The sequence below is a fragment of the Miniopterus schreibersii genome, assembly GCF_964146895.1.
Source record: "Miniopterus schreibersii genome assembly, chromosome: 5".
Lineage (NCBI taxonomy): Eukaryota > Metazoa > Chordata > Mammalia > Chiroptera > Miniopteridae > Miniopterus > Miniopterus schreibersii.
In genome coordinates this window covers 89,231,088-89,246,358 of record NC_138106.1, presented here as the reverse complement: position 1 = coordinate 89,246,358, position 15,271 = coordinate 89,231,088, and the positions used below count along the sequence as shown (strand labels likewise).

The 15,271-nt window shown below is 35.1% G+C and overlaps 1 protein-coding gene across 1 annotated transcript in view; it reads right to left on the bottom strand.

Annotated features, from left to right (window-relative positions):
* ATR (ATR checkpoint kinase) overlaps positions 1–15,271 on the bottom strand; it is a 129,320-nt gene that overhangs the window by 89,286 nt on the left and 24,763 nt on the right. Inside the window, exons 4-16 of the mRNA XM_081137827.1 lie at positions 14,135–15,012; positions 13,283–13,461; positions 12,613–12,801; positions 10,989–11,179; positions 10,133–10,285; positions 9,020–9,212; positions 8,528–8,790; positions 7,452–7,642; positions 7,271–7,371; positions 6,908–7,079; positions 6,121–6,291; positions 4,347–4,541; positions 2,819–3,004 (exon numbers count right to left, since the gene is read on the bottom strand). Coding sequence (XP_080993953.1) covers positions 2,819–3,004; positions 4,347–4,541; positions 6,121–6,291; positions 6,908–7,079; positions 7,271–7,371; positions 7,452–7,642; positions 8,528–8,790; positions 9,020–9,212; positions 10,133–10,285; positions 10,989–11,179; positions 12,613–12,801; positions 13,283–13,461; positions 14,135–15,012 — 3,062 coding nt within the window. The remainder of the gene's footprint in view (positions 1–2,818; positions 3,005–4,346; positions 4,542–6,120; positions 6,292–6,907; positions 7,080–7,270; positions 7,372–7,451; positions 7,643–8,527; positions 8,791–9,019; positions 9,213–10,132; positions 10,286–10,988; positions 11,180–12,612; positions 12,802–13,282; positions 13,462–14,134; positions 15,013–15,271) is intronic.

Genomic DNA, 15,271 nt, shown 5'->3' with positions numbered 1-15,271 from the left:
TAGCATCAAAAATTATTCAATTCTCTGTGTCAAAGTTTAGCTGTTTTTTGCAATGAGGGGTTTTCTTTTCCTTGATGTTTCTCATTACTAACAATTGCAAAAATAATACTGAGGCCCGGCCGGGCGTGGCTCAGCGGTTGAGCGTCGACCTAGGATCCAGGCAATCGGGGTTCGATTCCCGGTCAGGGCACATGCCCGGTTGCGGGCTCGATCAATGACTCTCTCATCATTGATGTTTCTATCTCTCTCCCTCTCCCTTCCTCTCTCTGGAATCAATAAAGATATATTTAAAAATAATAATAATAATAATAATAATAATACTGAGGAGCACTGCTTTGTATTGTTTATAGTTGGATTTTTGGAAACTGATCATAAATCGTGAACCTGGCTCATTAACACTTAACTTCAGCTCTTTGGCGAGGTGTGTGTATGTATATTTCTCTCCCTACTCTTTGTTGTTGTTAAAGAAAAAAAAGCGCTTACAATCTGCTCAAGCAATTGTTTATTCAGATACTGGTACTCAGCAAAGAATAACCTTCTCTGGCCATTCTCACCTTTTCATGTTGTGCCCTAAATCTGGTAGAGGAAAAGCACGCACTATTGAACTAGGCTGCTCACAGGACACATACCAGTGTCCCCCGGAGATTATTTGTCAGGCACTGTTTGGTTTTCTTATTTGTTTTTGTTTTTTTCCTGCTATTGTCAATAATGTGATACAGCCATTGTCCATAATTTAATGGGAAATTAATCATGATGAATTCTATAGCATGCTACTGAAATGCCAAAATTCAGCTATTTTCTTTCTCTTCTGGAACAGGAGTTTCAGTTTCCCATATCAGATGTATATATTAAAAGTGGAATTGTGCACAAAAAGAGAAAAAAATTGGGCAACAGACCTGAATAGACACTTCTCCAAAGAAGACATACAGATCGCCAACAGACACAAGAAAAAATGCTCAATGTCACTAATCATCAGAGAGAAGTAAATTAAAACTACAATGAGGTATCACCTCATACCTGTCAACAAATCAGCAAACAAAAATCAATAAACAAATCAACAAATCAACGAACAAAAAGTACTGGCGAGGATGTGGAGAAAAGAGGACCCTAGTACACTGCTGGTGGGAATGCGGACTGGTGCAGCCACTATGGAAAACAGTATGGAGGTTCCTCAAAAAATTAAAAATGGAGCTGCCTTTTGACCCTGAAATCCTACTTCTGGAAATATATCCTAAGAATCCAGAAACACCAATTTGAAAGAATATATGCACCCCTACATTCGTAGCAACGCTATTTACATTAGCCAAGATCAGGAAACAGCCCAAATGCCCACCAGCAGGTGAGTGGGAAAAAAGCTGTGGTACATTTATACAGTGGAATATTACATGGCCGTTAAAAAAGGAGGCAACCTTACCTATTGCAACAGCATGAAAAGACCAGAGATTCTTATGCTAAGTGAAATAAACCAGTCAGAGAAAGACAAATGCCATATGATTTCACTTAAATGTGGAATCAAATGAACAAAATTAACTGACAAGCCCTGGCTGGTGTGGCTCAGTGGTTAGAGTGTTGGCCTGCACACCGAAGGGTCTTGGGTTGAATTCCGGTCAAGGGCATGTACCTGGGTTGCAGGTTCAATCCCTGCCCAGCTGGGGCGCATGGAGGAGGCAACCAATCGATGTGTCTCTCTCACAATGATGTTTCTTTCTCTCTCTCTCTCACCCCCTACCCCTCCTCTCTCTAAAAATCAATGGAAAAAATATATCCTTGGGTGAGGATTAACAACAGCAAAAAATTAACTCACGAACAAAACAGAAACAGAGGTGTAGACACATGGAGCAGACTGACAGCTGTGGAAGGGGAGGAGGGACAGGGAAGTGGATGAAAGAGGGTGAAGGGATTAGTCAAAGAACAGATCTGCATGACCCAGACACAGGCCGAAGGGAAGGGGGGCAGGGGTAGGGTGGAGACGGGCAAAGGAGGTTGGGAACGGGGACATCTGTAACAGTGTCAACAAAAATAAAGTAGAAAAAGGAACTGGTATCAGAGATGCCACACAGGAAAGGATGGTCAGTTGCACTGAATGTTACTCAGAGGTTGAAGGAAATAGGAAAGGAGAAGTAACTACTGGATTGGACAGTAGGAAAACTGTTTTTGACCTTGACAAGAATTTCCATAGAACAGTGAGAACATAGTCGAATTAGAATGAGTTAAAGAGTGAATGGAAAAGAAGAAAGCAGATAGAAGAACCTCTCTAGATATATTGCTGATAGTCCAGGGGGTCTCTTGAAGGAAGGAGGGCAATTAAAGGAAAAAAACAGTAAGCCTAAGGATTTATATATTTTTTTCAGATGAAAATATAAATAGTAAAGTGATTTCAGATATAAATTTAAGATAGGAAAAGATAAAAATGGGTAACATATCCTCTAATTTCCCTTAAATCCAACAATGGATTTAAATATAGTTAGAGCTGATAAGGTTAAAATGTTGTGCCAGGAAAGAGGCAGTTGGCGGGGGAGCTACAAAGGTATTCCAACCCACAGTTCATAACTGGTGAAGAAAAACAGGCATTTTTACCCAGTGAAAAAATAAAACTTAAAAATCATTTTAAAACATCTATTTTTCAATGCTAATATACGTTATTAATACCCTGCTGTGACCATACAATTTAAATCATTGACCTTTTCAAATTAAAAAACCAAATTTAAAATTTACACTAATCTCTAGCACTTGAAAAATGCACAAAACAGATGTTTTTCCAATATTGTAATTGAGCTACAAAAAGAACGGGGAAAAAACCATACGACGTATTTCTTACCATTAGTTCAGGTGATATGATATCTCTTGGGCCCTGATATGGATCATCACTAGATGCAAAAGAGGCAAGTATGGACAAGCCATTGAAAACCTGCTGGTAATGTTCTCCAATACGCAGCAATAATTCATTATGCAATCCTTGGAAATCTTGTCTCAACAGGCTCCCCAGTTCAATTTCTGTTTCATTCTAATGCAGAGATACATTCTTTTAAAAATTTAAATTTTTCTCCATACTAACATCCTGAAAATAAGTATACTGATTTTTTAATACCCTATTAGTAAATCAGGAGCTCTAAATCTGATGGTAAGATTTACTAATGATACTTTTTAAAGGCAATGGGTAAGATCTAAGTTGTCCAGGAAGATGCCGAATGATTCTTCAGACTTATTTGTGACATTTTAAAGATGTAATAAAAGCCATGTATTGATTTGGGGGGGAAAAATATAGGCAATGGAAAATTATTCTAATCTTGTTCTTTCCTGATAGGTCTCGCATGGGTTATAGGTAATGAAGAGAAATGATCAGATTTTATCTGGAAATAAAATTTAAAAAGGAAGTCCTAATGTTCTATAAGGTCTTAAAATGCCATCGACTCATTATTCATCTGCACATAGTCCCTGAGAAGAAATATAGTACAATGGCTTAGACACAGCCTTTCTAGTCAGACTGTTGAAATTAATTCCAGCTTTGTCACTTATTAGTTGTGCTGTGACTTGAATAAGCTACCTCATCTGACTTCTCTCTGCCTTAGTTTCCTCATCAATAAAATGGAAAAATAATAGTATCTTTATCTCATTAGGCAACTGTGAGTGAAATGATACATAAATTGTCTAGCAGTTTCTGACATGTAGTAAGCACTCTATAAAAACTTTATCATCATTTCACCTCTATGATGCAGATTTTCTTTCTCAAAATGAATATACTCAATATTCAATAACTCTCATGTGGAAAGAGACCTATTCCTGCATATCATGAAACATATGAAATAAATTAACATCAGAGGAAGTAAAGTCACATGTGCATATTGTACAGGTTCTCCCATTCCCATGTAGTCTCACAGTCTTCAAATAACATTGTTAATATGGCACCAAAAAGGCTGTACTTTTAAATTTCAAAACTAGCAAGAAACTGAGCCAAATTATAATCAGAGCTCTGAGTAAACTAAATGCTGACATTATACTATATTTAAAGGAAGCTGCCTCTTCCTATAGACATAATTACTTGTACATCGTTAGTCAACTTACAGTTCTAATCGATTAAAAAATTCTAAAATGAAATTAGCTGAGAACCTGATCCATGATAGATGAGTATATGTCATTATGGCGAGTGATCAAAGAAAATAACAAAATAATAATTCTATTTAATAAGCTCCTCTAGGCCCAGGACAAAGCTTATTTATATAATACCATTTAAACTTACATTACTCTAGGATAGGCTATAAATTACCCACTCTCCTTCCTACAAGAATGTTACTGCCACTTTAATGCCAATTTAAACAAGAGTAAAATATATATAAATATTCAATTACCTTTAGATAGTGAAGGGCACGTTCTAATTCATCCTTGGAACAAGAACAGACCAAATGAGAAAAAATGTATTTGAAGTTATTTATTAAAATTTCTCTACGATTGACGTTTAATTGTTTTCCTAAAGTTCGAATGAGAGCAGAAGCTGCAGGGCTTGCTTTGGCAGCAAGGTCAGGTAGCAGAACTTGTAATGTCCTCTGAAAGAAAACACACTACAATTACCAAAAAGCACATTCGTCCAGGTGATAAAATATTCACATAAGCTACATACAAAAATATTTTTAAATGCCACACAAATTCGAAGTCTACATATGACATATCTGAATTCCAACTTACCATTTTACTCATTCAACATATATTTACCAAGTATATATATAATCAGTGCCTACGTATGACTCAGGCATTACAGATAAAGTAGTGAAAAAGCAGGCAAGGTCCCTGATGATAGAGTTTAGATGATACAATGTAGAGTGGGGGAGATACAAAATAAATAAGGTAATGTATAAGTAAAGAAGAAACTTTTTCATGAGCATGTATTAAAATAGGCTCCTGTTCTAAGGGTAAGTCCCACGCCTGACTTGCTATTGGAGGTAGCCTGGGCTTAGAAAACAAGCAAGCGTGACCTAAGCACAATATTCTAAGTGTATTTTTCCCCTCCAAACATCTTTGTATTGATTTTAGAGAGGAAGGGAGAGAAATGGAAGAGAAGGAAGGAGGGAGGGGGACATTGATGTGGGAGAGAAACATTGATCGGTTGCCTCTCATGTGCACCCCGAGCAGGGACAGAACTCGCAACCTAGGTATGTGTCCTAACTGGCAACGGAACCCACAACCTTTCAGTGTACCGGACAACGCTCCAACCTCCAACCAACCGACAGGGCAATGTTTTAAGTTTTTTAAGTTAGAAAGTTGATGCTACAAGTACTGAAGAAAACTTTTTTAACACACCCACCACCCCAACACAGAAACAAAACTTTTTTGATTTGGTCTATTTCCCTTAAGGTCTTACTCATAAAATATATACAAAATTCCAAACATAAAATGGTTGACCTTTCGTTTATTCATTCAGCGTGTATCTTATGAACATCTAACACCCGTCAGTCACTGGAGATGTGACCAGGAGCAAGACTCAGGCCCTACCCTCAGAGATGCTTACAGCCCACTTATATTATGCCTCAACTTAATATTAACCCTATAAGACTGTTAAAACATGATAAGGTAGTTTCTACAAAGCATTTATAATTATTATGTGAATGGTTACATAATATTCTTTGACCTAATTATTAGACATTTAGATTCTTTTCAGGGTTTTATGGGAGCACAATGCAGTGTGCAGATGGTGTTTTATTGAGTTGTACACTTGAAACCCAATAAAATCAATTAAAAACTTTTTTTAAATCTTGCCCTGGCCAGTGTGCTAAGTGGTTAGAACACTGCCCATGCACTGAAGGGTCATGGGTTCAATTTCTGGTCAAGGGCACTTACCTGGGTTGCAGGTTCGATCCCCACATCCGGTTGGGGCTGCATGCAGGAAGCAACCAAATGAACTGTCTCTCTCATAGTGATGTTTCTCTCTCTCCCCCTCCGTCAACCCCTCCCTACCTCCCTCCCTCCCTCCTTTCCACTCTCTCTAAAAGTTAATGGAAAAAATATCCTTGGGTGAGGATTAACAAAAAAATTTTAAATTAAAAATTTTTTTAATTAAATTTTAAAAATCTAGAATAAACACAAAATATTGAATTAAAAACCTCAAGTCAACTATACTATTTGACTTACGGTAAGGAAACGATTAAGATCAGGAAAGTCAAAAACATTGGCAATTTCAGACAAGGTATTTAAAGCCATTTCTCTCTGGTGAGCCATGTCTTGTTTGCGCATCTCGGCATTCTGGCATGGAGTACTGGGAAGTACTGTCACCTGACTGGAGTGAAGGGATTCCACCAAAAACTAGAGCAAAATGATTTGTTAGTTTTCACACACGGGAAAAAATTTAACTAATACTTTTTAAGGCAACATAACAGACAGTATCAGACAATGTTCTAAACATATTACCTCAACACTCATTTAATTGCAATAACCACCTTAACGGAATAGATTATGTATAATCTCCCTTTTACAGGTAAGTAACCAGGCTTAGTTAAGAAACCTGAACATCTTGCTTAGGATTACACCAACACAGGACAGAGCCAATATTTTAACATACCTTAACTTTTCAGCCATGAAATAAACCAACCTTTTTAAAAACAAAGTACCTTATCCATAATACCAAAGCATAAAAGTTTATCATCACTAAAAGAAAGGTACCTCTTAATAGATTAACCAGTGAGCATGATAAACCAATATATTATTATAAGATGATTTTCCCCTCTCTCACTTATAATCTACATCTTTAGTCCAAGATGCTAAAATATAAAACTGGCAAGATTTAAATTCTCTTAAACTGAATACATCATTTTTAAAAATATATTTGTTAAGGCAAGAAAAATAAAACCTACATATGTTCTTTTTTAGCTCTTGCAAAGCACTGCTATTTCCTACAGTCAAGGTCAATGATGACTCTCACCTGACAGATGGGTTTCTTATACTGGCTGAAGAAGTTTTGCAGTTTAACACTTTTAGCTGCAACCAGAGCTCTAATTTCTGTGTATGCTGCTCCAGAGACAGATGCTGATTTGGACAGTAAACAATGCAGTAAGTGTAAGAGTGCAAAAGGTACCAAATCTCCTTTTGCGGCCCTAAAATTTAAAAAAAAAAAAAAAAATCATAAATGTCTAAAAAAGAAATGGAAATCCACAAATAAACACATGTCTATATCATATTTCTTTCTATAATACCACATCTCTCATATCACCATTTCAAACAGCAGGAAGATAAAAATCAAGTGGTCAAAATAAATCAGGAAGAATATAAATGCTGCTAAACACACCTTCCAATATCCCCCGTTGTAAGAATCAAGGTATCCTTCAACTCATTATTTCTTGAGATTTGAGCATGTGTATATGCTTCCTTCATTCTTAAAACGAAAAGCTAGAATAATAAAATTAATTAGTTAAAGTTTTAAGGCCAGGTTTATGAAAACACAATGTTTAAAAATGAAAGTTATCAACCTCTTTAATAAAGCCATCTTCAGAGTCCAAGGATTCCAGTATGTGCTTGATATTTCCACTAAAAGCCACTCTAACCTCCTTGTCTGGGTCTTCCATTAAATTCAATAAAGTTCCAACAACTGTTTTTACATCTGTTTCATCTTCTCTAAAATCAAGATGCTTACAAAGATGGTATAAATTATCTATGAAAGCTAAAGGACAAGAGCATATTATTTCCTAATTTAACACAGTTTTACTGTAAAAAATATGGTCAAGAAATAATGTGCTTCATAGAATTCTAAGTTGCCTTATCATGTCAATATTTAGTATTTAAATTTGTAGAACACATGAAATTCTGGAGAATTAAAATGAACTTACAATTTTAAATATACTTTACTCTTAATAAAAGTTATCAATAATTTAAATCTAAGATAAATTCTAGAAATTTTTAAGTTGTAAAATGACTAGTCACTTAAGATTTTATATGTTACCAAGACAGACATAGTACATTTCACTTATCTGAAGAACTATTAACTCGGGGCAATCTTAGCCTTACTGTTAATCTCAAGTTAGAAGACTTAGGAAGTCCTAGAAACTACTTATCACATACTGTTTTGAAACTTGAGAACAACTGCAAATTAGAACCCAAAAAATGGGTCTTCTAAATATCTGTGTAAATCTCATGTTCCCAACAAACCCATACACCATTACCACTGGAAAGTGGTCAAGAAGATAAAATCTATAGTCCTCGGTTGGGCAATATCTAACTATCTGAAGTCCCGAAGGGCCAAGGTAGCAGCACAGAGCACATTAAGAAGGTCCCTGGTATTACCAGAGGATACAGAATATTGACCTCACCACATGGAACGAACATCAGGTAAGCCCTATTATGCTGTCATATCCCAAGAGCATTTTAAAAATCCAAATATTACTTCCCTGTTAGTTCTGTGACACAGTCATCCCATTTATAAATCATCCTTACATAAGCACTGAACCTATCAAGCAAGTCTAATTCTTTAAGGCTTCAAGCTAATTTTATCACTGATTTTAAAAACAGAGGTTAAGTCAGTTTTAAAATATTAAATAATATCACTCACCAAGTTTCACTAGACTAGGTACTTTTGCTTTCAGTAGGAAAAGGAATGGCTTGAAAACAGAAGCTCTTAGTCGAGAAGATGAACATTCATGCTGAGAAGTGACTTTCAGGCTCTTACAGAAGAGGTCAGCATGTCCATGCTCAGAAAAAGGTTCTGTTAAAGAACTTGTCAAATAAAACATGCCATGAAGTGTACAGACAAGCTGACCAAGTATAGAGGCAAATTCTTTCTTGACAATATCAGAATCATCTTTGACTTTATCTCTGGGGGGAAAAAGAAAAGGTATTAAACTTTCTTGCTTAATTCTGTGGTCTAAATAGTCTTGCTTCATTTGGGGCAAAAGTACTAGTAAGACAAAGCCTAGAAGAAAAAATATTTAAATTCTAAAACTAAAAGTAACATTCACTCTATTAATATCAGCAATTAACATAAATTTACATATATAATCTTTCCAATCAAGTTATATATTCAAATTAAAATATTAATACATACATAAGAATCTTGGGAACTGTGTTATAAGAATTCTGCTTCTGCAATAAGATAAAAAATCCATTAACACAACTAGTCCTGATTATTTCATGGGAGCTCTGCAGGGCCCAGCTGTATACTGCTGTTCTCCATTCAAGGAATATTCTTCTTGGAAACAGAGTTAGAAGAAATACACATCGTGACTGTGCCTGTGGTGCTGAAAAATTAAGTCTATTAAATAAGATTGCTAAGTGTTAATTTTACATATATATAAAAACATGCTCACAGAAAAAGGCCTATGCACAATATTACTACATAAGGGAAATGCAACTTGAAAAGCACACTCATCACATAACCAAAAAAAAAATGGTTTTAGATAGTTACTTCTTTGGCATTGACATTTTTATTTTTAGATAGCAAAAATTTTTTTAAATGTATCTTTGTTGTTGAAAGTATTACAGATGTCCCTTTCCCCCCACATCTGACCCTGCAGGACTTCCCCACACTATTGTCTGTGTCCATGGGTTATGCATATAAGCATTTAAGTTCTTTGATTAATCTCTCCTCACCCACTCCCACACCCCCCCCTTCCCTCTGAGACTTGACAGTCTGTTCCATGCTTCTCGTCTCTGGATCTGTTTTGAATATACCCATCAGTAGGTGAGTGGATAAAAAGCTGTGGTATATTTACACCATGGAATACTATGCAGCTGTAAAAAAGAAGAGTCTCTTGTCTTTTAGGGCAGCATGGATGGACCTGGAGAGTATTGTGCTAAGCGAAATAAGCCAGAGTAAGTCAAGTATCACATGATCTCACTCATGTGGAATCTAATGAACAAAATAAACTAATGAACAAAATAGCAAAACATTTTAAGTGAGGATGTGAAACAATGGGAATTCCCATATTCTGCTAACAGAACTGTAAATTAGAGTGCCATTTTTGGAGACCGACATGGCAGGATAGACTTGAGGATGTGCAAATCCCACACATTTTAACTTCACATGTCTAACTCGTTCTTAATTATTTAAAATGTACTTCCTCTTTTAATTACTAAAAAAATGGAAGTGTTAGAAGTCCCATAAAGAGATAAGTTAAACCAAAACAAACCACAAACACAGAATTTTGTGACCACTTACAGAAGCTGTCTGAAATCCTCTGGCTTAATGTTAGAAGATTAGTGGCAAATGTAGTCAATTTTAAAGAGCCATCATCAGAATGGGAATGAATCCATGGAAGTGAGAGCATTCCACATAAATCTTCCAGAATATGATCTTCAAATGAAGTGTTTACTATAGAAACACACAACAGGTGATTAATTATATCTTTTGCTTAAGTGTGTTTACCTGTCTTTTTTCCAATAAAAACAGACATTCCAGCCCTGGCCAGGGCGCTCAGTAAGTTGGAACATCGTCCCATAAACCAAAAGGCTGTGGGTTCCATTCCTGGTTAGGGACCATACCTGGGTTTCGGGTTTGGTCCCAGGTCAGGGCACAGATAGATGTTTCTCTCTCACATCGATGTTTGTTTCTCTCTCTCTTTTCCCTCCCTCCCTCTCTAAAATCAATTAAAAAAACCACACACACATTAAAAAAACACCAGACATTCTAAACATCAAGTGGAATTCGAACAAATATTCACTTAACAGGGGTTCTTAACATAGAGATGATGCTCTAAGGCCCATGAACCCCCCCAAAATTAAATATGACTTCATAAAAATATGCATCTATATATGTTTAAGAACCATAGCATTCTTCAGATTCTCAAATAAAAAACTTAAAAATTATAAGTAATTTTTATTGACTGAAAAATAATAAATCAAAATATTACAGAAATAAATTTGGAACTTGGAAATTACTGACAAGCTTAACAGAACTAAAATCAAGAAAACTTTTGGTTATTCTAAACACTTGTTCATTTATGTCTTAGGCAAAAGAGATTTCTATACTGATTAACTCTAAAGGTTATTTTGATAAACTGCTTATTTGTACTCACCTTGAATATAAATCAAAGCATCATATATTTTCAGAACTTTATCAATAACTGCCTCCAAGTCAGGTTTCTGAACAGATTCCAACAAACTCCTACAGCTCTTAAGTACTTTTGTGTAAAAATCCAATGACATCCAAGTTATTACTACTGAAGTTTTTTTCTTACACTTCTGTTGACAGTCCTTGAAATTATGGCTGCAGTTAATACATTTTTTAAGACATGGATTAAAATGAATTGTTAGTCAAACCTAATATTGTAGTAAGCCAAAAGAAATTGTAAGTATAAAACTAGCATATAACTTTAAACCAATTCAAAATAAATAGGTAAATCAATTAATATGTCATTATTAATTTAAATTTAATCTCTTTATGTCTTTCTAATCAGTCTTAGGATTTGGTAATTAAAATTAATCTAGGATATTTAAATCTGGCATCATCAGACTTAAAATTGACCAAAGATATGCCTGCATAATTATTAACTAAATCCTTTCTTAATTAGCTATTCCTTCAAGTTATCCAAAGTTCTAAATTAAATGCAACAAGGGTCAATACAGTTTCTTTAAAATCTCTTCCATAACTTTGTACTGGCTAGTTAAAAGAGTAAATCAGGGCAGAATAGTCACAGAGATACAGATTACTGCATAGGGAGTATAGTCAATAATATCATAATAACTATGTATGGGGCCAGGGGGGTACTTGAAACATCATGGGGACCCACTCTGTAAAGTACATGATTTTCTAACTACTATGCTGTATATCTGAAACTAACACAGAATAATATTGAATGTAAACTGTAAAAAAAAAAAAAAAGCAAATCAGGAAATACAGATTAAATGATCATGTAAAAAATTAACAAGGAGTATTGGTCTATAATATGGCACTAAAAATAAGACTAAATCTTCAGAGAGAGAGCTCACCCTATTGTTTCTTCTGATAGAATAATTAACCTATATTAAAAATAGTAAACTGAAAATATATCTCTAAGGAGTTCTAAATTCCTACTCCTATTATCAAAGGCAAATGTTCCTTTAACTTAATGTTTCACTAAAAGAACACCAGCTTTTGAGTTGCATAAAAATGTATTCTGCTACTTTCTAAACATGTATGCCCAGGAAAGTTAATTTAGACTTCAGACAAAGAAGAGCCTCAATTTCTCTGAGCCTCAATTTCTAATTTGTAAAGTAGGCATAACAGCATTTACCTCACAGAACTGTTGTAAAAATTAAGCAAGTTATGGACAGTACTTATCACAGTACCTAGCATTTAGCAAGTGCTCAATAAAAAACAAATTTCCATTTCACTGAAAAGTTTATGTCCTAAGGTCACACAAAGCAAGTGAATGAGGTCTTTTAAACAATAAAAACAGCCCAGCCGGGCGTGGCTCAGCAGTTGAGCGTCGACCTAGGATCCAGGAGATCAGGGTTCGATTCCCGGTCGGGGCACATGCCCGGGTTGCGGGCTGCAGCCGATCAATGACTCTCATCATTGATGTTTCTATCTCTCTCTCTCCATCTCCTTTCCTCTCTCTGAAATCAATAAAGATATATTTAAAAAACAAAAACAAAAAACACACCAATAAAAACAAATTTATTACAGGAAACCCACCCAGAAAACACAAGTTCCTTTACCGTTCTGTGTTTTGAGGAGAGCAATGAACAGTACACAGAGCAGTCAGCTGTAGCACAACAGCAACGCCTTCTAAAGTCTCAACAGGATTCTTTAGACTACCGCAGCCAAGGAAGACCTGAAGGGATTCAGCTTTCTGTTTCAGTGCACTCCATAATGTGCTCTTTTTGCTCATATCCACACAATTAATTCTGTAATTATAACCACAGTATAAATACATTCATATTTAATGTAAATTTGGTTCAAATGTGAAAAATACTTAAGACAGAAGATAACATGTAATGTCAACTACTGAAATTTATCCTAAGATTTAAAAAACTTTCAGGGCTGTCTGAAATATGGGAATTCTTTGGCCACATGACCAAAAAAAAAATCATCTATTTGGTTACATTTTGAAAAACTGCTCTTTGATGTATAGTCTCAGAGATGTTTCATATATTAAAAAGTTAAACTAGACAGGCAAGTAAAGACTTTTAAGTATTTTAAGTAACCATATTCAGCCATGAAATTTTCCATACTAGCACTACTAAAATATTTTAAGCATTCCTTTGACTACCTTTAGAAAAAACAAATATTCTGAGTATTTAAGTTGAAGTACTTAACTAAAGAAAATTTTTAAGGGTAAATAAAGTTTTACTAAATGACTAAATAAAAACTGAATGAAGGTCATACTCCTCAGTCTGTTTTGTTGCTCTTTTAGAAGAGTTCAGAGATGAGCTGAGTCGACGCCTTTTGGGTGATATTTCATCACTTTTGCTGCTGAGGTTTTCCTGTTGAATTTGGCACTGAACCTCCTCAGTAATTTCCATACTTTCCATTTTTAAGGCTGCATAAAGTGGGCCCAACAAATACTGAGAAAGCAAAAATAATTTCAAAAATTATCTTAGAAAACATTTATATTATTCAGACAGCAAAAATGCATTAGGTATTGTAAGTTTTCTAATAAGGTACACTATTTCTGGAGTCTCATCAGGCAAACAAAGACCTAAGGTCATCTATATTATTTCACAGTCTATATATAGTTCTGTATCTAGAACTATGGTTCTGTAGTGTTAGAAGGCATAACAAATCCTCCCTATAACTTGTTTTCCCCTCTATCAAAATGCCACAAGAAATTATTACTAACTTCTTTCATACTACAAATCCAGCAAGTTCCTGCATATCTATATTATACTGCCTGTCTCCCACAGTCCAAAAAGAAAAAGAGGCATAATTTAGCATGACTAGTACTATGTACCCATAGGTTTTCTAAGAGTTATTGATTAACAATGCAACAAACATGAATATACTTCACAAATTCTGCTTTAAAACACTGGACATTGATGGTTCGTTACCAACTTAGTGAACAAATTCTTCTGAACTCAAAGTAAAAATCCATTATAGAGAGCCAAAGTAGATTATGAAAATCATCTCATTCTGAATGTATGTTATTAAAAATATTGTATTCTCATTATATCTTGCATATATGCATATATAAATTATGAAAAAATACATACTTAACAAGAAACCTTAAAAATGACTTACCTCTGCATCTACCTGAACTCCAAGCACATCTACAAGAGCTCTGCAAATATTTCTCACATAAACCTTCCTAACTTGTAGAGCAGATTCATACCCAGCTGGCACATATTTAAGGAAATACTGCAGCAAGTGGCAAAAAGCTCCTTTTAGCACATCAGACTTAAGCCACATAAGCACACCGTTTTCAAACATGACAGAGAGTTTTTCCAGCAGCATATTTAAATAGACAGGTTCAATATTTCTATAAGCTTCTGCTTCAAAGGGGAATAGTGTCTTTATCAGCTTTGATAATGGCTCTTCATAGAGTTTCAACTGGTCAGCATCTATTTCAACAACATGTTTTAATAATTCCAAAAATGAGCTGAAAAAAGTGCTGGCCGGTTGTGCTGGAAGACCTCCAAGCTCAAAGAGTTCAGTTAAAAGGCTAATTGCCAAGGATTTAATTTTTGGACTACCATACTCCAGCAGAAAACAACCTATCCGCCAAAGTAAGAGCTCTTGCCTTCTAAAAAACACAAAAGCAATAATACGAATCAGAACTGTTAATAAAGTGGTTTCAATAAATTCTAAATTTTGCATGTTCGTGAACTGCAAAGGAGCTGGTTGTAAATATCCCACATGTTCATCTAATTGACTTAAAAATCGGCTAACTACCACTGGCCATTCCACAAAGTGTCCCATTGCATTTCTTCTGTGGAAGTAAATCAAATCCTCAAAAAGATGTAATAATTCCTTTGTCAGTACTCCAAAAATAGCAGGACTCTTGCTTTTAAAAAGAAATAATAATGAGCAGATGACTTCACAGATTTTCTTGTGTAACATATGACAGGATGGAGTTGCTGCAATCCGCAAAAGTCTTCTTATGATCCAATTACTAAAGTCTTTGAAATAAACAAGAGAGATATTAAATAAGTACATCAGAAATACGAATTAATTTGCTAAATGCTTGATAATTTATTTTTAAAGAATAAACTTCACTAACAAAATAGTCTAAAAGATTCCCCAGAAAATGAAAATATAATGATTTAGAATGCCAATTCTGGTGTCAAACAGAAGGTCCCAGCTTTCCACTTACTAGTGGTGAGAACGTTCCCTCCACCTGAACCTCTGGCTTCAGCTATGAAGAGGGTTAACAACACC